The 27,442-nt window shown below is 30.4% G+C and overlaps 1 protein-coding gene across 1 annotated transcript; it reads left to right on the top strand.

Moving 5' to 3' along the window:
* On the top strand, positions 1–27,442 carry LOC129981150 (nose resistant to fluoxetine protein 6-like). The gene is made up of 15 exons (XM_056091854.1): positions 1–433; positions 1,217–1,389; positions 1,604–1,694; positions 3,576–3,681; positions 5,042–5,253; positions 6,981–7,157; positions 9,454–9,547; positions 10,053–10,145; positions 13,484–13,649; positions 16,178–16,257; positions 20,429–20,575; positions 21,200–21,326; positions 24,104–24,278; positions 25,409–25,551; positions 27,252–27,442. The coding sequence occupies exons 1-15, from the start codon at positions 37–39 to the stop codon at positions 27,369–27,371; spliced, it is 2,301 nt and encodes a 766-aa protein (XP_055947829.1). The 5' UTR covers positions 1–36; the 3' UTR covers positions 27,372–27,442.

Raw genomic sequence — 27,442 nt, 5'->3', positions numbered from 1 at the left:
AATTACAAAAACAAATAAAACTCTTTTCTTTTGTTTATGGTGTTGAGAAAAGAAAAAGTGTTCCGATTGAAAATTCGGACGTTTTGGAAGATGAAGTTCGTTATTTATGAAATATTTATTTTCCTTGTTCTTAATATTCATAGTTCGCTTGCTGACAGTTACCAAAATCGAAGAAATCAAGATTTATTTCATAATTATGATTTACTAAAATTAATTAAGAAATCTGCAGAACATGTCCATATATCTCAAAGTTTGAAATCAATTTCTGTGGAGGATAAGGATTTCCTAAAAGAATTCGAAAAGTCTCTTTCGGAATCCTTTAAACCAGAATTCTTGTCGGATTCGTTTTCTGATGTTACCTCAAATAAGTGCACTGAAGATTTGAAATATCTGTATGAAAACATTCGGTCTCCTGGAGACTGGGCACTTAAAAGTAAATATATCTATACCGTACATTTATATTTCTAAAATTTATTTTATATTTTATTTGTAATTGATATAAATTGAATTTATATTAAAAACATTGGATTTAGTATTTTTATTGAATATTTTATTTTATTTGCATTTTATTTGTAATTGGTATGAATTGAATTTATATAAAAAACGATGGATTTATTATTTTTATTAAACATTTGATTCATGAAATTATTTTATTATCAGAATTAATCTAAGCGCATTACATATTAATATCTAAATATAAAATCCTTAAATCTTGTTACATATTCTAATGCATATATATAATCTTTTTTTATGTTTATATGCATATAAATAAATACTTATAAGCTGATATTCTAATTTATTATATAAGGTAAATATTAGCATGTAATGTAATCCAAAGCATTGAAATTGCATGTAATTCTTAATCCTTAGTATGTAATCGAAAATATTGAAATTGCATGCAGAAATCCTAGGGTTACCTAGAAATAAATAATGCAAATCTGTTTCGCTTGTTTCAGTTATTTGTTACATAATGTTTTCTGCAGCTTTGAAAGCAAAGTATTTTGTTTTCTCATGGCCAAATAGTGCGGCATTTCTTTAAAATTTACAGTCATTAAAAAATTTCTAATTCACAACTTAATACATGCATATGTGTAATTATTAGTATTTGTTGTTGATTGCAACTTTAATTTATATTAAAATTTATCACTTATCTTTTCAATTTTTCTCATATAAAAATTTGAAAATAATATTCAAATCTTTTGATTCAATTTTTAAGTGCTGGATTCCTATGGCAAACCGGAGAGTGGTATTTTAGCAGGGAACATAAAATGGCTTGGGGCATATGACGAATGTGTTGGTATTCAATCTGTGTCCCAGAAAAATGCAAGCGTGGGAAATTTCCGTGGGAAATACTGCACTCTCCAAATTCCTTTAAGATTAGAAAATGTGGTAAGTTGTAAATGTATTGTGATTTCTTAGAATATTGACATTTCTTTCAATTATTATTTCCTTTCTGTCGCCATATGACAATACTATAAAAGTAAATAGTTAATTACGATAAATATCTTATGCTTATAAATATCTATCCTTGAGTTTTCTGCATGCTTTCTTTAGTAGAATGTTGTATTGTAATCATCCGATATTTTTTATTATTTCCTTCCAGTCTATTCCTATATCTACAGCTGTGTGTTTACCCGATTCTTGCAATCCGAATGGAACTGTCTCTAGCATATTACAAAATTATAAAAGTAATGGTAAGTACAGACTGTAAAAAAATGCTAAATTATATTTCATATATAAGGGTTTTTTTTTAAATATTTTTTTTGGAAATTGTCAACTGGTAATGTCAAAGATAGGGAACTTGAGAAATCAGAACTTTCAATTTGACTTGTGTTTAAATATGATTATCACTTCGAACTCTACATTTAGATTAATATGGTAATATTGAAACAGACACTGAGTGGACAAATTATTATGTCCCCTTGATACGCAGATCTGCCATACTTTCAAATTGTTACCAGTAGCAGGACAAGTGAAGCACCAATTACTTTGTGTTGCTCGCGAAGAAATGGGAAAAAACTATTAATTTGAGCTTGAAAGCGGAATGATTGTAGGCGTTCAAAGCACTGCAACCAGTATCAGTAAATTGATTACACTTGTAATGCGTTCGAGAGCAGTTGTTAATATTTACAGAGAGTGGACTATCAAGCAGAAAACTTTGTCTCAGCATCAGACTTGTGGTCATAGCAGGCTACTGAATCCTCGATCTGAAAGGAAATTGACGAGAGTTATCCAGTTAGCTACAACACGTCACATTGCGAGGAATTTAAATCCAGGAGCAACTGCTAAGATCTTGAAACGACCTGTTCATTGCACATTTCACCGTATAGGCGATGAAAGCTGAGGATCTGTTCGAAAACCTCTACTGTCTGCCTTGAACATTTTCAGTTCGCAAAGGAGCACAAAGAATAGGGCAGTAGATGATTGGAAAAGGGGCATATGCTCCGATGAATCGCGTTTTCAATTACACCTGGTAGGATGATGATTACACCAATTACACCTGAGATTCAGATAGTATGATGTGAACATGGAGAAAATAGCAAAAAATCACGGACTCCCAACTGTATTGCTACAACATTTCAAACTGGTAGAGACAATATTATAGTTTGAAGGATGTTTAATTGACATTGTATGGGGGCATTTGAAAATTGTTAAAAATATCTGAATGCCGAAGGGTATTTAGGAGTTATTGGAAATGAATTACATCCTGTTATTTTGCATCCTGTTACATCATGTTATGTTAATGATGCTCCATGCAGGGGGTGGAATTCTTCTAGCAAAACAATGTTCCCTGTCATAAATCTAGAGTTATCAGCAGATGGTTGAAAGAGCATAACATTGACTTTACCTCGATCAGTTGGCCTGTACAATTATCAGATTTCAATCCAATTGAAACTATATGGGAAGAGATCAAAGAGTCTATCAGACAACTGAATCCACGACCATCAAATCTTAAGGAATTGGAAAGTGTAGTTTATCCAATATGGTCTCAAATTCCTTATACAACTTGCCAAAATAGCATACAATTCATGCCAATAAAAATATATGCAGTATTAAGGACAGAACGTGGCCCAACATTGTGTGGAGGAGATGGTCATAACAATTTAGCTGCTTAGTGTATATTACTCGCGATATTGCTCTGATTTTCTATTCCTGTTCTGCTATTGACATAGAGTTGTAGATATTGTATTCTATGCTTTTATGAACAAGAGCAAGAGCAATGCATTTTTTAAATGTTCATTGTATTGCAATTTTATGCTGTTGTAAATAAGAGAGTTACATTTTAATAAATCTATTTTATACTTTTTTTATTTATTACTGGGTTTCTTGCCTGCCCTGCCTTGCATCCTTTTATTCATTAATTATTTGCAAAAATTCTAAGTAATATGTGAATAGAAATGTTGCATTTCCTGTAAATCATTATTTTTCTTGTTTAAATATTTGCTGCATCAGATTGTTTTTAACTTTTATAAATATTTAAATATTAGAAATATTTGTGTTAGTTTTAAAATTATTAAGCTAATGTGTTTTTATAGAATAATAGAAAATATTTCTTAATCCTCTTAATATTTCAGACTCATTTTCGATTTTTGAAGAAAGATTGGAGTCAATATTTAGTAACGCAACATTGAATTGCAAAGTTCCGCCGAAGAAATTAACTACAGGAGCCATTGCTGTCATGTAATTAATTATTCATTGTTTTTTAAGTGTGTATATAATTTGATTAAATTACAAAATAATTTTATTATATTTTAATTCACAACTTTATTATAATTTGTAAAAAGTGTAAATACTTTTTAAAAAAGAATAATGTATTGTAAACAATAGAATGGAAATCCTATCAAGTATATGAATTTATGGATTTTATAATTCCGTCTGCAATCATGGGTAAAAACGAACTTTTCTCTCAATTATTTATTAACCATAAATATTTCTATAATAAAATACTGAATAGAAATCGTAACTGGAAATAAATAAAAATCAAAATATAAAGTTTATGATATGTTTAGCTTTTTACATGATATAATGATTAAAAGAAACCCAGCAACAAAAACCTTTAGAAAAAAAATGTTTCATTTCCAATAAATCTTCTTTTAATCTTTCTAAAGAGATATATACCAATCAATTTTACAAATTTTAAGTGCAGTCTGCAATTTTAAACATGATCTGTAATTATTATTAAGTCCCTCATAAAAAAAAAGCCTGTAAGTCACATTGCTCTTCTTTTTTAAACTATTTTTACCTATTTGGTGGATTAAACTACTTCGTATTTACTGCTATAGAATATTATTTCGTTGGTAGTAATTTGAGCAATACAGCTTCATAATCCCTTTGGAAGGCATCTCAGGCATAGGAATGAGAAGTTACCAATATGGTCGTTGGTTGTCGTTTCTCGTGATCAAAATGATGTGAGGATTAATACCCCCACCCCTCCGGTGGCTGTTCCTATTTCTATATGAGTTTGGTATGCTTAAGCCATATATAATTGTTATATAAGGCATTTATAACTTTTTCTTTTTTAATTTTCGTGGCGATTCAGTGATTCAAATTACTCCAGATAATAAAGCAGGATGTTGATATTTCCTTGTGGTTACATGTCATCATATTTATTGGAGCTACAAATGGTTTTATGACAAAATGTAAAATTTTCACACAATTATTACCCACCAGGGGCACCTCATATATGAGGATGAAAAGTTTCCGATGTGTCTCGCCGCCCGGTGGGTCCAGAAATGTTATATTATCGGCTACTTCCTACTGATGGTGGGATGTACCTTCCATGTGTAGAGTTGTACCGTGTCCGGTGATGGTCCGTATGATGTCCCAAATGCTGTAGCTGCGATCCAGTGATTCAAATTAATCATTATGACTTAGGGTGGATCGGTGTAGTCAATTTGTAATTCCTACACAATTATTGTACTCTAAACGGCATTTTAAATATTTTGAGATAGTTGTTGTACAATATATTTGTATTAAATTCTGTACTTTTATTGATTGCTAACAATATTTTGGTCAATCTGTATTTTTCTTATTTTTTCAGATGTCTTCTCTCCATATTTGCTCTTCTGACTTTGATAGGAAGTTCCATAACTGCACTGGAATATTATTTGAAGGCTAAGCTTTCTAAGAAATGTCAGTGTGATTCCAGTGATCGTGGCAAGGCGGTTAATTCTTCTGATGTGGAAAATGTATCTCAAGGGGAGACTGACGATGTTACGCTTGTTGGTACAGAGGAGAAAAGAGTATTGCCTGGTTGGTAACTATTTACCAAGATATATCTCATTCTTGTATTTCTTAGTGCTACAAACAGGAAATTTCACTTACCTTTTGATGTATAAAATAAAGGGAACATACTTTCAAAAATAATCTGAGACCGTTAAAATAACGTCATGCATGAAGACACGATTCAAGGTCAAATTACTCCAACCGTGGTAGTAATTACTTCCTTAGATCATTCTCAGTCCCGTAGATTTTTTAATGCTACAAAATGAGGAATCTCACTTACTTTTGAGATATAACGATGACCGACAAAGAGAACACATTTCACAAGATTTTTTAAGATCGCTGTGATAAAGCCCTGCATGGAGATGCGATTGTAGGTTAATAGAAACTACATGAGCAGCTGTAGTACAAAAAAATACAATCAAAATTATAATGACATCATTAATCATTAATGATTAATAAATGACATTCATTACTATATTATTATTTATTATTCAATTAGTTAATTATTAATAATTAACAAATTTCAGCTACAAATTACTGGTGAAATTGTTGTCTAAAAACCTTAAAAAATAATTTAAGTAGCATTTATAGTTTCCAAGGAGGGAAATTAATAATAAACATTTAGCAGTTGAGGTGAAGGAAAAAATAAACTGAAAAGACGCTGTTAGAATTCTAGATAAATTAGAATGTATTTCTCTGTGAGTTTAATTGCTCGCATCAAAATAAACGTTACATCAAGAATTGGAAAAAGAAAATCAACATCAAAATCTCCCATCAACATTTTTAAAATCACAACAGTGCAATATTGTAACTTCATTTTCTTATACGTCATGCAAAATGCTGAGATAATACACAGAGTGCTTTCTGTTTAGTTTTCAAAATGAGAAAATCATGGAACTGAATATTATATAAAAGTAACGAACTTCAATTATTTTTTTATGATCTAAAATCCCATTAATTATTTCAAACTGAATAGTTTAGAAAGAGAAAAATAATGTAACAATTTTTTAATGTAATTATTATAAAAAAATTTATTAAATTTTATATTATTTGTATTATTTTAATTATTAATCTAATTAATGCTTTTTTAGAAAGTTTGCTTTACAAGGAAGTTCGAAACAAATATAATTGTATAGATTTTAATAATGCCTTTCAAAACCAAAGTAAACAAATTCATAACTAAATAAATATGAATGCTAATACAGATTTAATCATTGATTCCATAAATTTATGAAATCACCTCATTAGCAAAGGTGCAATATCTAAGAAAAGCTGCAATTCATAGAGATAGTTAAATTTTAATATTACTAATTTATAGTTAAATTTTTCCTAAAACTCCTTTTTTTGAAAATATTAGAGTGAAAGCAATGAAGAATTCGGTTTCCATTTTACATACTTTTATTTATCTTTACATATTTCATGTTTAGAAAGATTATTTTGTTATCAATTCGGCGCTTCCTTCTAAATATATTCGAGACCTTAAATTTTGCACAAGTATGTGTTTTGGTAAGAATGTAGCATATAAATCTTTTTAGACCTTAATAAACAGTTAATCAGTTATTTTTAATTAAACTTCAAATCTATGCGAGGAATTTGAGAAAAAATTATGTTAAGATTTGATAATACTCATAATAGAAAATTAGGTGCTAAATATAAAATAAAATAAAAAAAGAAGAAATTATGGAATGGAGAACAGAAAAATAACCTATTTTATAAAAATGTTTTCTTAAGTGTTTTTATTAAAATTATTTCAGCTGGTATAGAGAAAAGCAAGCCATTTTTCAACTGTTTTTGTATTTTCACCAATGGCCAAAAAATACTGAATACCGCTAGTGCTGAAGGGCAGTTACCTTCCCTCCACGGCATTCGTTTTCTGAGTATGACCTGGGTCATTCTCGGCCACACGTATGCGTCTATGTCTTCCATTGTAAGTAAGTATCATTTTTTTTTATTCTTCAATTTTTTTTCCTGAATTTTAAGAAATATAAATAATGTCGAAAGTTTAAGGATAGGAAAAATTCATATAAAGTAACATTTTTACTTTCTCTTATGCGTGGTATAAAGAAATTATAATAATCATAATTATAATGCTTGAAAAGGGCACCATTTCTCGTTTTTCTGCAACACATCCTATCGAAATGCTGCAAGGTGTATCGGCCCAGGCCACGCGATGAAAATACATCCCGTAGAATGATTTTATTGCTTCCTTGGAGGCCCCGGACGGCTGAAGTGCAGCAGGGCATAAGGTTCATGCATCCTTGCACATTTTTCTCGAGGATGAGTGAAATCCATTACTTAGAAAACCCATAAACAAAAATTATAAAATAGAATTGAAGTGAAACAAAATAATAGATCAGGATAAATAGTGATTATCAAGTAAAAGTTTATTGACATGCGGGGGTAACTACATAAGCCAGATAACAACTGCCGAACACGCGTGTGCACTTTTGTCTAGTGGTCTTGTTACTCGGCTATGAACCCTAACGTTGCGAGTTCGAACCTCAAATATTTGCATTGTGCTCGGAAATGGCATAGTGCGGTAAAGTGTGACAAGATTATGGACATGAACTGCATGAAGAAAGCTTGACTGTACTTCTGATCAACCTTATCCAAACACTGACTGACCTATGTTTGTTTCAGCAGCGACTACTTTTTGCTATTTGGCAGGCTCTTGGAAATTTCCTTCTAAACGAAACATAAATGTTCATCTATCGCCGAAGTTACTAAGATGTTCCGAACTGTTTTGATGAATGAAAGCAATCGGATTTCCCATTTATTTTTGGCATATGGATTTAACTAAATACGCTAGATCATAGAAACTATCGTATTCTTCTTTTTTTTCCTGCTACATATAACCTCCAGTATGTCTGATGTTTTTATATGCATATTATTTTAATGGCTAATGTTCCCAAAACAACTGAATTTATAATAATATTTGAATTTAATTTATTTTTCATCTATGAGCACTAATAGTTTTAAAATTTTCATATTATTTCAGTAGTGAGTTTATTTTTCATTCGTATTTCATAAGAACGCACTCATCCCCATTTTACTGATAAAATTACTTAAATTATGAATGCATTTTCTAGCTATAATTACCTTTCTTTATAGTCATAAAACTTTATTTTGCTTACACATTGTCATATGTTTTCGTTTACATAATCATGTATCATATTTCTAACGTTTACAAAATTGTATTTTCTTTATTATCGTCATTATTGTGCTTTCTTTATTATGGCTCTCTTTATTGTCATTTACTTTCTGTAGCATATGCATAGTTATATGCTTTATTTCATATAGTCGTATGATTTTTTGTAGTCGTATACTTTCTTTAGCTTATATATTTAAAGCTTTCTTTATAATATTTTTTCTTTATAGAATAATCTCTGCCTAGCATGTACAAAATTATTTGCTTCCTTTTAAATAGTTCATAATTTTCTCTAATTTATGAAAAGTTAAAGAATTTCTTCCATATGTTTTCTTTATAATCTTCTTTAGTTGAGTTAATAATAATTACCGAAAGACGAAAATGTATCCTAAATTTGCTCATATTTCAGGGAACAAGACTTGTTTTTAATAGCTTTTATTTAAAATGAATTATTTCAGAAAATGGAGTTATTTTGAATGAATTATTTTGTAAAGATGGAATTTTAGAATCAATTCTGCAAACATTTCCTGACTTGTTTGATCGTTTGGAATTCAACATACGTGTGTTTTTGATAGCAGTATACTAAATTTCATATTTTCAGAAACATTTTGAGTTAATTCAATAATTTTAAATAAATCACAATTACAAACTAGTTCAATCACCTGGTAATGAATTAAATAAATAAATTTCAAAAATTCTTAATATTGAAAGAAACGAATTAGAAATTAAAAACTAAACTATGGAAAATGATTAAACTAACCACATTTAATACTTTAATAGTATTGTATTTTAAGATATGTTTATATTAAATTACTCCTTTATCAAAAGCATTAAATTTATGAAACTGAACTTCAGATATGATTTGAAATAAAAGGCTTAGTTATTCTCCAAATTTACATATCTGTAATAAGTGAGAAAGGTAGAATAATTTTTTTTTCATTAAGGATAATGTTGAATTTATTATCTTGATTCGATAAAATAACATTCACGTTGAAATAAGAAAAATATAATATTTAATAATTATTATGCTAGAAATAACCATAGTTTTAATTCATTTTTGGTTCCGATTCTTTTTGCAGATGATAGTGCCGAGGCCATCGGTTTAATTGATCGATGGACATTTCAAGTAATTCTCAATAGCTTCTTTTCTGTAGATTCCTTTTTTGTTCTCAGGTGAGTAGTTATGACTGTCACTTCTATAAAGCCATTTAAATCCATTATCATTTTCGTTTAAAAGATAATTTTAAATTTTGTTATTATATAGATTCTTGAAATTTTCTTGAAGTTGAAATTTAAAAAAAAAAAAAAAAAAACATAATTTGTTCTCTCTCTCTCTTTTTTTTAAAATCTTTATTGAATATTTCATACATCTTGATTTCCACGGCAATTAAAACGACGCCAAGAATAACGCCAAAGTGAAACCGTGTATGGTTGCTCTCAGTTTGGCTACTTTTAGCTCTTTTCTTTACCGGATATGGCGACTTATCGCGGTCGCCGTTTAAATCAAATTGTACGAATTTTTTTATTAAATTAAAACTTTAAAAAATCTTATTTTGTTATTTTACCCATAATTCGTATTTTACGACTACACGTCTTAAGTCTTACATCAGATCAATTTTTTAAATGGCATGAAATTACTTTTTTTTTGTTTTTTATCTCAAAATAATTTATTTTCCAGTGGATTCTTAATTGGGTATTTATACTTTCAACAAGCCCAGAAAACCGATGGGAAAATTCCATGGCTTTATTTTTACATCCATCGATATATAAGGTATGATTTTAATTAAGTATTCATGCAAAAAATGTAATGTATATTGTAAAAAAAATTGGTAGATTTCAAATTTATTTTTCTATTATGGTAGAGGATAAAATCCCTTGACTCATTTATACAGTTTGTATGTTTTGTTCAGTTCGTGCGAAAACTACTTCCTTCGTCAATCAGCAAAACATTGATTTACTTCCTACTAAATAAATTTCTAAATTTTAAGGAAAGGTAATTCTTACCGAAAGTTGGTAACATGCTTTTTACCCTCTTGTAGAAAAATAACTGTTATTTTGCAATCTTTAGTTTCAAAAATAGACATTGTTAATTTATATAATAAAAGGGTTCACTGTATTTAATTAAAGTTATTAATTATTCAAGTCACAAATGTGTGCTTCGAAAAGTATATTTCATTCATACGTGTATGAAAACATTTATTTTTTTTGTAACAAAATAATGAGCCCATAAATACTTCGACAGTTTTAGGATATCTATAATTGTCTCTCTTTAATACATACAATTAGGTATATTAATTCTCTTTTCATTTGCTGTTAGTATTAATTTTAAAAACAGTGTCTAAGAAATACATAAAATAGACTAATTTACACGTTATAAATTACAATTATTTGTAACGGAATTAAAAAAATATAATAAATTATATTCTAAAATCCAATGTATAAAGCATCGCAAAAAAAGAAGGAAAAAAAACTATAGCTACAAAGTTGAGATCAAAATGAGAATTATGTGAAAATGGCTAAATTCAAGCCGCAATAGATGCAGTTACAGATATTAAAGTCACATTGCATATTAATTACAAATGAAAATTTAACAAAGAATATAATCTCAAGAAAGATAAATTTTTTGATGTAATCATGTAAATACTGAAAAAAGAGTATAATACAAATGCAAATGTGTGATAATAAGCTCTTTGTATCACTGTTGTTAAAACTTCAAATAGGAATCATATCCTTTAAATGTTCCTGTTGTTTTTATTTTTAATTTGACACATGCGGCAAAACACAAACATTTCATACAATGTAGTTAATAATTTTAATCTCGTCGATAATAACTACGATAAAAATATAGTTGGAATAAACAGAATTCATTCACGCAGAATACTTAACATTTGACATCCTTTATATGCAAGTGCAAGTGTCGGTTCCATGTTATAACTTAACTTAAGGTGGAACTTTGTTAACCACTCCCCTGATTAGTCCGAGTCATTTCAGGTTCCTATATATTGTAATTAATTATTATCACGCAAAAACTCGGGCCTTAGAGCCTGTAGCTCAAAAAGAAAGGAAATATTCTGCTTTTATTGGAAGTTCACAAAGTTTTGTTGGGGAATTTTGTTTTTGGATGATGCGACTGGACGGCAGATGTTTTAGTCAATAGTCTTTGTGACAGCTGAGAAAAAAGAATAATAAAAATTGCGATTGTCATATGATAACAAAATGTGTAGTGCAAAAGATATTTCAGTTAATGAATATGAAGGTGGGGACTTTAAATATAATAGAATAATATAAAACTTTTTTCATCTGCTCGAGATAACTCGGGCGAGTAAATTGAAGATATGTTTTCACACCTATAAAAAAAGAAATCAACTTAAAACCTGATTAGTATATTTTGTTTCGTTTCCTTTAAAAATTAAATAAAAAATATGTTTTTTTTTGTAATTTTTTTTTTAAATTGTTAAAAGAAATAATTAAATAATTTTTTTATAAAATTAAAGTAACGTTATAATTGTAAATAAAACAAACAAATATAGGATAATTGAAGTATAAATATAAATAAATATTTTTTTAAATAACTTTATAGTTAACCGTTTCGGTAGCAAAGATGATTTTTATCGAAAAATTTGTAATTTTTTATGATCTGAAAATTAAGTCCAAACTTCGTAGATTCTAAAACAGACTTTATTTTTAATATATGTAAGATAGAATTATAGATACAGTAGTTTCAATAATACGCAACAAATAAAAATGAAATCGGAAACAGTGGTATTTTTAAACGAAAATGAGTAATTTATTTTATTTTTACCGTAAAATTCTCAAAAATAATATTTGATATGTTTATATTAATTCTCTGCCTACTTAGCCGTAGTTTGCTTATTTTTAACGTTTCTGTTAAAAAAGGAGTGAAAATTTCATTTGTTTTCAGCACATTCGCTTGAACTTTTTTATAAGTACAATATGTAGACGAATTTTCTGAAGACTGTGATTGATTCACGGATATCTCATAATATCTCATCTTATACTCATATTATATTCAATAATATCTCAAAATCAATTCAATAAAATTTCATGAAATTTAATATGCGTGTATCCAAACTTTTTAGGGTTGTAATACACTGCGAATTTTACGATGGCTTTATTTAGACATATTTTGCAGACACTTTAAGTTCAAATCATAGAAAAAAGTTGATAAAAAATCATTAACGGCGACTTCAAATGCTCATAAACTTTTTATTTATTAAAATAATTTTTATCTTGAGGTCTGTTACATTTTATATAGTTTGAGCTATATATATATATAGATAAAATAAAAATTAAATATTTCCATTATTTTTTACCTTATTTTGTTTTTCTTAACATTGACAATTTTGCTAAATATTCGTTAAATAAGCACTTTTTTTCCAAAATCTAACGGCAATGAGTGTATTTTTTTCTTCTAATAATGATCTTTAAAGTATGTTTTAACTATCTGATACAATAAAAAATGTTTATGCATCATTTTTTAAAACTTTCACTCTGAACCTAGTCGGATACCTTAAGTAACATACAATGTAAATTTTTTTTCATAGAGTTTACCAACAGCAATAGTAGTCTCTTTCTAGTCAGTCTACCCAGTTTAAATTCTCCTTTCATAAGTACAGCGAAAAGTTTCTCGGATTTATATTCAGATTCACAGCTAATAGGTTCTTTACTAAATCAAATTCGTACTTTACACAGCGAGGGATATAGTTTTCTAACTAGTCCGCATTACATGGTATATCTCCGTCACGCAAATCGTTGTGAACTTATTCCACTGGCTCTTTAAAAAGACATTAACAACGACTGTTTTAAACAATTCTTAATCTTTCACATGATTTTCTAAAAAATTGTAGCACATATTTTATTTTACCCCTTTCCAACTAAACAAATCAAATTTCAAATATCTTACAATGCATCCATAATAATATGTATGTATTTATTAGAAATGCAAAAAATTATACTAAATAAATTTGTATTTCAGACTCTTTTTTAAATTCATGTATTTCTCTATGTCTAAAATAGCACGTTTTAAAAATATTCAATGTTAATTGATTGATAAAAGAATAGTAAGTTAATAATTCTTTTACTGTGTAGGCTTACGCCAGTATATATGATAGTTCTAGCGTTTTACACAACTCTTAGTCCATTTTTGGGTTCTGGTCCCCTTTGGCCTGACTATGATGTCATTGTGGAATGCAAAAATAACTTTTGGTGGAATATTCTTTATATCAACAATTTCAAGTCCATTACTTCTCAACCGGTAAGTGTAATCAGTTCAGAGTAGACGACTGTATATACTTAAACAATATATATAATCATCCACAGCCATCTGTAATACTAAGAGGAATTTTAATTTCTGACGAATTCGTAATGTGCTAAAATTAAAGGGGAAGTGTTTTATTGTTTCATTTAAACTAGTTTATTGAAAATTAAATTTCTTTTCTCGTTGTGTATTTCTAAATTTATTATGAAAATTTTTGATAAAATTTGAAAAAGAAATGAATTTAATCTAACTGCTATCGAAGGCAACAACAAACTGCTCCTTTCATGCAGTCAGAACAAATGTTTTACTGTTCGTGTTTGTATCCAGGAGGGTTTAAAAGACGTTTATCTATAAAAGTGGTTCACGCGTCAAGAAGAAAATCATTTTTATTACAAAGTATAGATACAGCAAATATGAAAAGAGACAGCTGCAGGAAGTACTTTATCGTTAAATTAAGTAAAAGAAAATCAGTTGAGAGGCAGTGGAATGTAAAATTATAAACACACAACAGTGCAATGCCCAGATTTTCTAACACCAATTACTTCCAGCACTTTTTAACTGAAAAGATTTATTCTCGCTACTGCTTGCTTTTTGCCGATATATCTATTTTCTTGTTTATGATTTAATATGATGTTTTTTAGGCAATTATATTCTTGTAAATTTGCATTCCATTAAAATTGTTTTGTATTCTTTATCAACTGCATCTTTAACTTATTCATTATATATATAATCTTCTAGTGCCATGTGTAACGGTTAAGAGAGGGTGAAAATAAACCCGCCTTTTTTTAACTGCGTTATTGCCTGTTGTAGCACGTAGCAACTGAGACGTGCTTTTTTATGTTTAAATTCAATGAATTTTCCATGCATGACTAAACCTAAACATGAATAAATAGAAAGATCAACGAGCTGCGATCTACAATTTTTATAATTTTACATTCATATTTATTCATTATATGCTTTCTTCGCGAACTAAATTGACCAGACTTACGATCAACTAGCTGCGTCATTTAATTTCCGACAGTTTTCCTATATTACATTTAAAGTTTTTATCTTTTGGAAATATAGGATATTTCGGTGCAAAGATTATTTTTCTTTTTAATAGTTTTGGGAAGCAGTAGTTTGATATAAATATTTATTTGACTGGTACTGAATGAAATATCTGATTCTTTTTGGAAGCTTGGCTCTTTATGAAAACATATATACTTCGAAATACTTTGCCATTGTTGTTGATTCTAATGGCACTTGTCATAAACAAGCCCACTGACTTTAGAAGTCAGCAATTGTAAGCTAAAAATGCGTCTCTTTGTTTTTTTTTTTTTCAGTAATTTTTTTTTTTTTTTTTTTTTTTTTGTTTTTTTAGAAAAATAAGACTTTTATAAATAAGTCTTAAACTACAGGAAAAACAAATATGCTTGACTTTTCCCTGGAAAGAAAAAGAGAAGAACCTTGAGCTTCTTTTCACTAAAAAATATTTTAACACCAATATAACGCTTTGCCTTTAGAATCATGTTCTCCAGTGAAAAAGAACTTTATTGGAAAGAGAAAGCAAGCTATGTCCATTTGAAAAAACGTTATAAAAGTAAACCTGCGATGGTAAAAAAAAAGGGAACTCAGTTAGATTGTCTCTCTTATATATATTAGCGTTCTGACAGATAAATTTTCTGTTCCAATATATGTATAAAAACTATTTTGAATCTTTATTTCAAAACATTATAACATGATAATGATGGATTTGTTTTCTTATTTTCGTCAGCTTTGATTCAGTCCATCTTTGTAATTTATGAATAACAATTTAAATGTCTCGCTATTCAAGGAAAAAATATATATCTGTCGATCTATAGCAATTTTTTACAATAATAAATTCTCCCCTTCTTTTCGTTCTTTTTTTTAAGAGAAGGTTTTCTGTAACATTTTCGAAATATTTTCGGCAGGTAATTTACCAATAATATGCCTGACAGAAAATTATTATATTAAAAAGAAGTAAAAGAAGTGACCTCATTAGAATTTTGTATAAAGTTGCATCAATTCATATAAGACAATCATATGCGCATAAATCCTAATAAGTACACAAATATAGTAAATAAATAGTGAATTAAATATTGAATACTAAAAAAAATTAGAGAGAAATTAACGTGTTGAAAATTAGAAGAGGAAACAAACTTGCAATCGAAAGCTGAAAATAAAGAGAAATAGCATTTTGAATTCTACTTTAATTATCTGTTCATTCAATCACTTGAAGTTGAAAATATCGAACCATATCAATTTCAAGGAATATAGTAAGATTTTAAAATGAATAAGATATTTCATACTTTGCTTAAGTATTCAATTGTACATAGTTATTTTTAATTAATTTTAATGCAGCATAAACTATAAATATGTATTATTTTAATCAAGTTTAAGGAACATTATGGAATGGAAATCCTAATGTCATTTCTAAACTTTAAATGAAATTTTAACGATATTCAGCAATGTTCAATTAATATGTTAATTCTTATTTATTTTTTTTAAAAAATTGCATTTTACAGTGCATGCCATGGTCTTGGTACCTAGCTAATGACATGCAGTTTTATGTTATCAGTCCATTGTTCCTGATCAGTTTGTGGAGGTACGTAGCAATTTTCATTCATTTTAAAAGCTCAGAATTATTTTTGTCAATATTAGAAGTTTACAAAAAAGACTCCAACTGTATTTTAAAATCGAAAAGCATAAAAATTTGATCTGATCATTCTCTTTAAAATTATAAATATCCCTCAGTTATCATAAAAGTCGGCTATTGCAAGAAGCCTGGATGATATAAATTCAATATATCACCTTGTCTAAGATTTTTTCAAGTCAGTCAAGCCCCTTTTCCCTTTTCAATTCTCCAATTTTAGCCTTTAGCAATCAAATTGAAAATAAATAATGATAAAAAAGATGTTTTACGTATCTCCAGAGAAAAAAAGTACACGAACGTGGATTATGCCGGAACTAACGGCTGTCATGACCTTGTTGTTAACTCCAGATATCATTTCCATTGAATTACCAAGAGGAAATCTATTTTGGTAAAGTTCGCAATAAAGCTGCACTATCTCACAATAAAGAAAAACCCTCGATAAAAGAGAAATACAAATAAAATGTGGTCTATGGTAAAATATAAAATGCGGTAATTTAAAATATCACATGGAATCGCTTTTCGATTAATGGATATAATTAAAGTTATTCTTTGCCAATGATATTAAATCTCTTTTCTTGTAGAATCTTCATAATGACCCTATTCATTCCAGATATCTTCTGTTGTGGACAGTATTCTGGCTTCAGGTTGATAATGTTTCTTCACTGGGCTTGATGAAATGAGAAATTTTTGTTACAGGGCTGTGTGTACTCCACAGACGCCATGGTTATGTGAACATAAGCGATACCGGTTAACCATGAGTCCTAAATGTTCCATTGTTGTGATGAATTGATTAATGTTTGAGCTGAAAGAAGCTCAGTCAATATTAATGTAGTATACAAATAGAATAGTCTCACGTGTTGCCTTCGAAAGATTCTTTCTATTGTGCCAAATTTTAAGGAAGCACATTTTTATATTTTTCTTAGCGCGATATTTGGGGAAATTGATTTTGATATTAACAGAAATATCATGAGCATTCTGTCTCTCTAACTGATCAGCAATCTTATTCTCTTGTACATCCGAATGCCAGATTTTTGAGAATCTCCTATAAATGGTCGAGAACGCCTAGAAAATTGCAAGAGCTTTTGAAGGGACGATTAACTATAAGCCCAAATAGTGCTTTTTGACACTTTGTGAACACTAGGGCAAAGATTCTTGCAATGCAACCATTTCTCATGGCATATTTCTCCTCTAGTATTATGGTAAGAGATGTATGGCAATATTCTTTGCGAATAGTAAATTTCTGTTGCCTTCTATAAATATGTTGAAGTTGTTACCAATATGTGCTCCCGATACTGATACTCTAGTTAAAGACCGTGGAGCCAAAGTTCAGTCTTTTATGGCATACAACTTCCAAGTATCTAGCACTGAGCGTTTTTGACAGACGTCTTCAAAAAACAGCTCACTTTGACCACACCGTCTATGACTGCTTGAGAGACTTCTAGAAAGTCCCGTCCAAGTATAACATCATCGCTGCAAAACTACAAATTCAAACGGAAATTCTAGGTTGTTTATGGCAATTCGTAGGATGCATTTTCCTATTGGACGTACAAAACTTCCATTGGCGACTTTAAGAACATTTTTGTCATCACAGAACATAACTTTTAAATGTTGGCGATACTTATTTGAAAGGATTGCGAAAGATGCTCCAGAATCCACAAGAATATGTGTAGGCTCATTATCTATCATTACGTCGAGGTGGTTTCCAAACATTTTGGCGACAGATGAGGATTTTCATCGTTTCATCACCTCGCTCAGTTTTCCTCGCTTCTACGCCTAGGAAATTAACTCAATGGGCGATAGGGCGACGGTGATCTTGAGCGACGTGTCGGAGATCGACCTCGAGATGGACTGGGTGAGGATTGACATCGGTAACCTTCTTCGAGAAGGGTGGGTGAAATTCTGTGGGATTCTATCGTCTAGCTCCATAATCATTGAATTCTGTGAGAGTCTGTCGGAGGGCTCTATAGTCATAGAAAATTGCTCTTCTTTCTGAGCAATAACATACAATATGTCCTGGAATCCACAATGGAAGCTAACTGGTCTGTTTTCAGTCGTTCTCCATAAGTCTGTTTTTCTAGGTTGTGTCGATGGAATGGACCGAGGACTCTGCGCTATAGCAGGGTTAAGCTCGGCGTTGACTGATGTGTTGGCTGCGTTCCGTTGGTCTTGCAGAAACAGGTGCCAAAACTTTTTCAACTTCTTCTTGTACTAGCTCTTCCAATGATTGTGGATGTACATCCGAAGGTTGCTCTGTTGGTCTAATCATCCGCTGGCTTTCTTCCTGCACAATTCTGCTTATTAGAGATACATTGTCGGGTTCTTCGTCTTTAGCGGCCATTGGTATCATGTTGGGAAGTGTTTCGAATTTTCGTCTTCCGATCCTGTTTTGCTTCATGTCCTCGATGTAGTCGCATTGTTTTATAAAATCGGCTGTTGTTGCGATCTCTCTTGATAGTAGTGCCAGATAGATATCTTCAGCCACTCCTTTCATCAGGTGTGATACCTTTTCGTTCTCTGGCATCAGAGGATTTACCTCTCGACAAAGTCCTAAGATGTTTTGTGTGTAGGACTGTGTACTCTCATCTACTCGTTGAGCTCGATATTTTAATCGTTCCTTGGTTTTCTTCTTATATTTCTGCCGATCAGCGAAAAGTTGAGCTAGTCCAGTTTTAAATGCTTCCTAAAAATTCAAGGCATCCTCATAATTAACAAACCACTGCTTTGCTGTGCCGTCATGGAAGAAGTAAACATTTACTAAACACATCATGTCGTCCCAGTTGTTAAATTTAGCCACTCTATCGTATTCTTTGAGCCCTTTGCTAGTATCTTCTCCAGATTATCCCCGAAATACTGACGGGCTCCTTAGTTGTTGGTATACGGGCGTAACTATTGGAGGAAATTCTCTTAAACGAGCACTATCACCGGAATCCACGGTTAAACGGTTTTTACCCAGCGCCTCCACCAAACTTGTCACGAATATGCAAAGAATAAAAGGTCAAAAAGTAACACTATATTAAGTTTATTAGCTTTTAGAAACTCGTAACGTGGAGACGAAGAACTGACCCCACTGCTTGTGGAACTCAGAATTTATACTTTTACAGAATAATCTAGAATCATAAAGAAAGTTATAGAAAATTCTAGAATATTAACAAAAGAATAATAAGAATTTCAGATTAATGTTCAACAATTAAATTAATGCGACTTGCTAGGATTCGAGCCCTTGATCTTGTGCGTTGCAAGCGCGTGCATTACCACCGAGCCACGATGACTATCTACGGACCCTTCTTTTGCGACAATATAGGATAAGAAATATTGGAAACAACTATTGTAGAAACGGAGAAGAGAGTGAGTGATTACTGGCATTAAATAATTTAATTTTGTTAATGCTCACTACCTTGAATGTATGTGAAGGAAGGGTTTGCAGGGACAGAAATGAACGGAAAAATTACACCAGGAACGAAAAGGATGATAAGCTGCCTTGAATGTCTGGCGATTATCAGTATGAGGTTTGACAGATAATTTTTGGAGAACTTTACATCTTTTAACTTTGAGAACTGATAAATAGTTTCAGAAGAAGAAATGTTATCTTGAAAAGGAATTTAAAAACTGCGTCTTTATATATATATTCGAAATGCATTTCTACTGAAGAATCAAGTAAAATGGATCGGATGCACATGAAGTACATCTTTTGCCCATATTTCATGTAGTAGCAGTACCAGTATAGTGCAGAAGCTTAGAAGAAAGCTGATGTTTTAGGTGGCTTTCTCATCATGTGAGCGTGGTTCAAGATCCGTGATACCAGATCCGTCCTAAGATGATCCATGTTGTCTCAAAGTAGCATATAAATATAATGAAACTAATCGAAATTTGACGTGAATTTGATGAAGAAGAACGCTTCTTGCAACGTCTTGCTCCGAAAATTGAAATTTCGAAAATATCTCGCTCACTACATTTATAGAATGCTTTTTTTATTTGTATCACTACATATATATAGAGACTAACAAAACTGAAGAATTCTTTTATAATCATCTTATATAATTAAGTATTATTAAAATATTAACTTCAGCTATTTGCTCTATAAATACATACAATATTGCAATATAAATGTGTTTCATTCATTCAGGTGGCCAAAAATCGGATATTCATTGCTAGGACTGTTCTTTTCGATTACATTTGCATGCAATTTTGTTCTCACTTACGAATATGACATAATCGCCGGATTTGGGAATAATTTACAGCTAGCCAAGGGTGCTCCGAATTTTATGCCCAAGTAAGATGTTTTTAACAGATAATTTATTTTATTTTATTGAAATTATTTTTTAAAAGAAAATTTTAAATACAGATGTAAAGTCTTTTTTATTCAAAAACTGTTGAACCATTACATGTAAGTTTTGTGATGTTTTTTTTATAATAAGTTCCGGTAATTACAATTATTATCCATGGAAATCGTTCGTCAGTTTATTAATAAACAGTGCTGTAAATGATATTTAAAGACCTCATTCTAATTTCTGTATTAACTATCTTTAAGGCGTGAGCTGTCTCTCTGAGCATGATTTACAGTCATTCTCGTTAATAAAATAGTTTAATAAAAGTTGGGAGTTAATAAAATACAAAAAGCAGTTAATTCTCAGACCCAGTTTTGATCATCACATAAGATTAAAAATGTTATCTTTAATTGTGTAAGGTAATCAAAATTTAATTGAAAATATCAACATGTAAAAAAATCAGGGGGTATTGTATTTCTGCTATACCAGCGGACAATAAATAAATATTTTTTTCTTAAGATGAAAATAAACCACTAAATTAATTTAAGTGGTTTATTTATAAGAGATATTCATAGAAATAATATCAATTATTCGTTTCAGATTATATAAATTTATCGTTCTGATTTCAGAATCAACAGTTTCTTCGATAAGATTTATTACAAGCCTTATACAAGAATAGGACCTTACTTAGTGGGACTGTTTTTGGCATATTATATATGCAAGAGGAAATGGAACAAGTCACCTAGTCTTAATTGGGTAAGTCTTAGTTCACTAACCCAAGAAAATTGCAACAGCTGTGAGAATGGCATTCATATTAAGAAATTTCTACTTTCTGTCGATGTTCTTTTATAAAGCGGGTTGTTGGAGTTATTCTCTTGAAGTGCCTATAGGGGCAATAGACATCAAGAGAAAATGAAAATTCCTAGAACTTGACATCGGAAATCACGTTCAGTGGGTGAAAATAGCTTAAATAATTATATAGAATCTGATAACGTAACATTAAAAGTACAATAATAAGTACAAAAAACTCTTATTTGATAGCATTATTACAGTCTGTGGTGAAGAAAATGTTGTACAAAATATTTACCCATTGTAATATGCTAATATATATAAAAATATACTCATTGAAAAAAAATCCTTTATTTATCAGCATGATTACTACGTAGATAGTAGCACAGAATAAAACATATGTCGCTTGGAACAAAAATAATTTTATGGAATTTCCAAACCTCAATTGTCATTCTGAATCCTGCTTAGTTTCGTCATATTTGCACCCTCTTTAAACCATCGCAAGAGTTATCCCGGACAGACCTCATTATTTTGAACAGCGATCAGACGAAAAGTACGAGACCTGAATCTTCCTCTCCATTGAAAAGATATTTGACTCCAACGAACATCATATTTACGCGACCCACTTACGCTTTCTTTCCATATCTTATTACTTGAACTTCCAGTTTTCGTACTTGGGCATCTATGGTCATGGAACCCAGCTAGGTTTCGGGGGAAGCGAGTTTCGAACCTAAAACCCTCTGCTTCAAAACAGATACCTAAACTGTCAAAGCTCCAGAGTTCTTGCAAGTTCTCACATGGAAAAGGTTTGTTGGTGAAAGGATTACGTATATATGGTGTAGGGAGTATAGGTAGATAAAGAACCACTATGAACTTGAATTAATAATTTGTACTTATCAAATAAATAAGAAACAATAATTTGCACAAAATCATTTTACTGGGACTTTTAACAAGATGCTTTAGAAATTTTAAGTAAAGCTATCATTTTAAAACAGTTTGTAATGCCATTGTGGTGAATTGCATATAAGCCAGTAACAGCTCTTCTGCCCGGACAGCTGTTTTGGTAAAATTGGATCGTTACTGGACTGCTAGCTAATAGGTACCAGGTTCTATCCTCACGCGTCTCGTACCTCTAAACCATCAGCCAATGAACATTTTTATCTTCGATGGCGCATAAAAAATAATTGTCATTATATTTCTAATGTAGTTTTTCGCTCTTTAGCAAATTACAAACGTCATTTTATTAATTTAAAAAAATTATACCATTCGAGACCAGTTCCTCCATATTTATAGTTTGATTTATTGATATTAGCTAATTTTAATAAACTAAATCTGATCATAACGAATTAAAGCCTTTCAAAAAAAGTAGTTTAACAAATATAGATAATTCTGATTGCTTAGCTCTGCTTGAAAAATGATGAAATTAATTGCTGAGAAGGATTCAGTCGCTGAAATTGGAGTCTTCCAAAGTTTCATCTCGCGATATTTTTCAAAAATGGATGGTGTTGTACCTATGATTACCAATAATAACGAACCTAAAGACCATAAGTTTTCATATAAACCAAAATTTATTGAAATTAAGGCAGTAACTGGGATTAGGAAATTCTGGTGTGGGTTTTTTTTTCATAGAAAAATATACAGTGAAGTTGTAATTTTGAGATTTCTTTTGGAGATGAGGGATGTTGGAGAACAGTCGACCATTGATGATATGTCATTTAATATAAATAAAAATTGACAAAATCGCACAAGTAGTTGAATATGGAAGAGAAGAATTTTAAATATGCCTAAATACTTCAAAATAATTTCAAGACTTTTTAAGCCGGAGGAATTATTCTGTAATCTAGAAAATAGCAATAAAACTAAATAATTTCTATATTTTTACTTTCTCTTACATGAAGTATGTAAAAAGTATAGCAATTGTCAAAGAAATCCAAACTCGAAATTTTAACTAAATTTCACTTTTGATTTTCCTGAGTTAAAAATTATATTTTAAAATTTGCCTATCTGTGACAAAGATAATACAAATACGTTTTCAGCTGGGGTGATGAAATTTGGTCTTCACACCAAATTTGTAGATTACTGTCAAATTTTGATCGAAATACCTCCGGAGAAAATACATTCTCCCGGATACAAAAATGAGAGAGCTAAATGAATGAAATTTAATACACAGGTTTAATATATGAAATGTAGATATTTTTTGAATTTTAGGACCAAATTCATTTATACGTTAATTATTTTTCTGTTTGTGCTTCCAATGGCATATAAATGGGATAACTATAAAACACAATGCCTTAAATATATGAAATTTGGTATGTGAATTTAGGACTACAATTGTACGTCCGAGTTAAATTTTGGTTTTAATTGATTGGAAACAACGCGTTTAAAATACATATTCTATTTTTAGATACCTATTGTTAAATGTCAGGGATTTATAATCATAAAATGGAAAAGGATCACATGATAGATTCAGTAAAAATGCCAAATTCATTTCAAATATCACTATTTTGTAATTATTGTTCGCTAAAGCCATGCACAGCATTCTGGGCTTACCCAAGAACCACAATTTTATTCTGTTGGAAAGGGATAGCACCTTAATTAAAGAGACCACACCCTCTACTTAAAAAATTATTTGAGCATCAATTTTTTAGAAAGAGAAACACACATATACATTGTAGCAGAAATTTACATTAAAATATGCAGATATTGTCAGCTTTTAAGATTAACTTTTCCACTTCCTTCTTCAGGTAACTTTAGCGGTGGGTTGGATCGTTGCATCTGGCATAACATTGACTTGCCAGTTTGGTCTGTATCATTCAGATCTCACCACATTGGAAACAGCTTTCTACAACGCTCTCAGTCGAACCGGATTTGCATTAGGATTAGGTTGGGTCATTTTTGTGTGTGTCATTGGACAAGGAGGTGAGTTAACTATCTGGTATTATTTTTCTTAGAATCATTTAATTATACTTTAAATAAAAATATAGATATTACATATTAAGTATTATATAAAAAGATCATAAAATGTTTAAAGTAGAAAAGATTCTAAATTTGATAGTTACTACCAGTGAAAGCTAACTCGATTTAAAATAAATAATTTATAAATTATTTAAGGTAATTCTGAGGTAATTCTACAAAATTTTTAACTTCGCAAGTTTGCGAATAATGTTTTATAATATTATCATTGCGCTGAACCAGTTTTTAACGTACTTTAATTAATACTTTTTAAAATAAATTTATACGTTATGAAAGAGAATTTTTTTGCTGATTGTCTGAGAGAATCCTTATCTTGTGTGTTTTTGTGAAAAAGAGTAGAATCTTTACCCCGCTTGAAACCAAACTACAGTTTGTGAATGAAGGCCAGGTTTATACAATAAATTTAAAAAAGCATCTCAGCCCTTACCTGTAATTTGTTATAGGCTTTCCAAATGGCATGTGCTTTAAAAATGTAAACATAGCTCCTTTCTTCTTTATAAATGCTTTTTAATTGCTCCATTCAATTTGATTTATTATAAAATGGAAATCAAAATATATTAAATGAGATAAGAAACATGAATATATTTCAATCTAACCATATACATAAAATCATCTGTATTTTTTATTTTCCCTGAATTTTCATGTTTATTTTAATTTAATATATAATTATAAAGTAATAAACAAATATTCATAATGATCTATATTTTAATTATTGGAAATAATAATTGATGTAATCACAAATATTGAAATATTGAAAATAATATTGTATTAATATTTATAATTAGTTATTTTAATTATTGCAAAGTGCAAGTCTTAAGCAATTTGACAAAAAAAAAAAAAAAAAAATTCATTTATTTCAATATAATTTAAGAAACTGCAAATTTTCTTAAGATCATTGTTTCATTGTGAAACAAGTGAATCTAAAAATAAAAATTATCTTTATTATAACTATAAACATATAAATAAAACTGGATTTAAGTTTCTCTAGATAAGATAATTTATACATTATTTTCTTTACTTTAATTACAACAACCTAAAAAGCCTTTGTATAATATAAATTTAATTTATTTTTACAGGAGTTGTGAACAGTATTCTATCATGGAAGGCTTTGATACCACTGAGCCGTTTAACTTACTGCGCTTATCTTGTTCATCCGATTGTTATAGTAACGTATTTTTCATCAGTCAGGACATTATCCAATTTTAGCCATATTAACGCTGTACGTATGATCTTTTATTTTACCATGCTTTTATTTGGCTTTTATAACTCGTTAACCTTCAATTAAATTTAAAATACAGATTAAAATGCCTTTAAATTAGCTTTGAAATATCAAAATTAGAATATATATATATATATATATATATATATATATATATATATATATATATATATATATATATAATTTAAAAGTTTAATTTACTTAGTTATGTTTATTGTTCGAGAAAAGTGTTGCATTGTATTTTGGACTATTTATGAAAATTTTCCTCAATCTTCTTAATTTAATTTCTTTTATTAATTATTTTATTTTTCTACTTTGCATTTGCTTTTAATTTTTTTTATTTGATATTAGTTGTGACAAATGTTTTCTTCTATTTTTTTGCATGTGGAAACCCCCAGGCGGGCATCTCGAAATGAGGATGAGATGTTTCCGTCATGGTGGTTGGATCTCTTCACCCTGGAGGGTACACAAAGAGGGGGGGGGGCTGACTCCTCCCATCGATGAACGGGACGTACTTCCTTAGGCAAGGGTTGTACTGTGGCCAGTCATAGCCCCTAAGACTCAACCACAAATCCCGCCACTGCTACTGTTGCGGCTGTCCGGTCGTTCAGTATTTTTTTATCAGTGTGCATTCGGGCGGGTCGGAGAGTCAGTGATATAACTACTTTTTCGTATGCTGCTTCGCAGTGATGCATTTAGATATTTTTTTGCATGTGAACCCCCAGGCGGGCATCTCGAAATGAGGATGAAATGTTTCCCGTCATGGTGGTTTGATCTCGTCACCCTGGTGGGTACACGAAAAGGGGGAGGGGGCTGACTCCTCCCATCGATGAACGGGACGTACTTCCTTAGGCAAGGGTTGTACTGTGGCCAGTCATAGCCCCTAAGACTCAACCACAAATCCCGCCACTGTTACTGTTGCGGCTGTCCGGTCGTTCAGTATTTTTTTATCAGTGTGCATTCGGGCGGGTCGGAGAGTCAGTGATATAACTACTTTTTCGTATGCTGCTTCGCAGTGATGCATTTAGATATTTTTTTGCATGTGAACCCCCAGGCGGGCATCTCGAAATGAGGATGAAATGTTTCCCGTCATGGTGGTTTGATCTCGTCACCCTGGTGGGTACACGAAAAGGGGGAGGGGGCTGACTCCTCCCATCGATGAACGGGACGTACTTCCTTAGGCAAGGGTTGTACTGTGGCCAGTCATGGCCCTTAAGACTCAACCACAAATCCCGCCACTGTTATTGTTGCTGCTGTCCGGTCGTTCAGTATTTTTTTTATCAGTGTGCATTCGGGCGGGTCGGAGAATCAGTGATATAACTACTTTTTTGTATGCTGCTTCTCAGTGATGCATTTAGATATTTTTTGGTTCTAGGCGGTGATCTTTTAATTAACTGGTCAGTTTAGCTTAGCCTTTCAATATTTTTTAAAAATGTAAATATTTTATTTTAGATTAATTTTCTATTTTATTACATTCGTGACATTTCATGCTTTTATTACATTCATAACATTTCAATGCTTCCAAGTATCCACGTTTGTATCCAATATTATTGAAAATTTTTGGTGTTTATAAAGATTTTAATAAAAATATAATATAAAGAAACGAATAAGAATCTGATCAATTATATTCGATAAAATATTAATATTATCCCAATATTTTATATTTTATACAATTTATATTTATTACTTTTTTCTTTCAGGTCTTGCTATATATAGGTATGCTTGTTATGTCTTATGGCGCTGCCATGGTAACAACTTTGTTGTTTGAATCGCCGGTGATAAGATTGGAAAGACTTATCAGAAATAAACTAGCGTCGTGACGAAGTGTTAAATATTAGGATGTGAAATTGTGTAAATTAAACAATGTAGTGAAATATATTGCCTCCAAGAA

This window comes from Argiope bruennichi, chromosome 8 (assembly GCF_947563725.1).
Source record: "Argiope bruennichi chromosome 8, qqArgBrue1.1, whole genome shotgun sequence".
Lineage (NCBI taxonomy): Eukaryota > Metazoa > Arthropoda > Arachnida > Araneae > Araneidae > Argiope > Argiope bruennichi.
Note: the sequence above shows the minus strand (reverse complement) of the source record. Positions and strands in the feature narration are given on the sequence as shown.

Excerpts from the sequence above, each read along its gene's own strand:
- LOC129981150 (XM_056091854.1), top strand. The coding sequence starts at position 37 with ATGGTGTTGAGAAAAGAAAAAGTGTTCCGATTGAAAATTCGGACGTTT. Across the intron at positions 7,158-9,453 it reads GTCTATGTCTTCCATTGTAA|ATGATAGTGCCGAGGCCATC; the intron begins GTAAGTATCATT and ends TTCTTTTTGCAG. Across the intron at positions 13,650-16,177 it reads AGTCCATTACTTCTCAACCG|TGCATGCCATGGTCTTGGTA; the intron begins GTAAGTGTAATC and ends TGCATTTTACAG.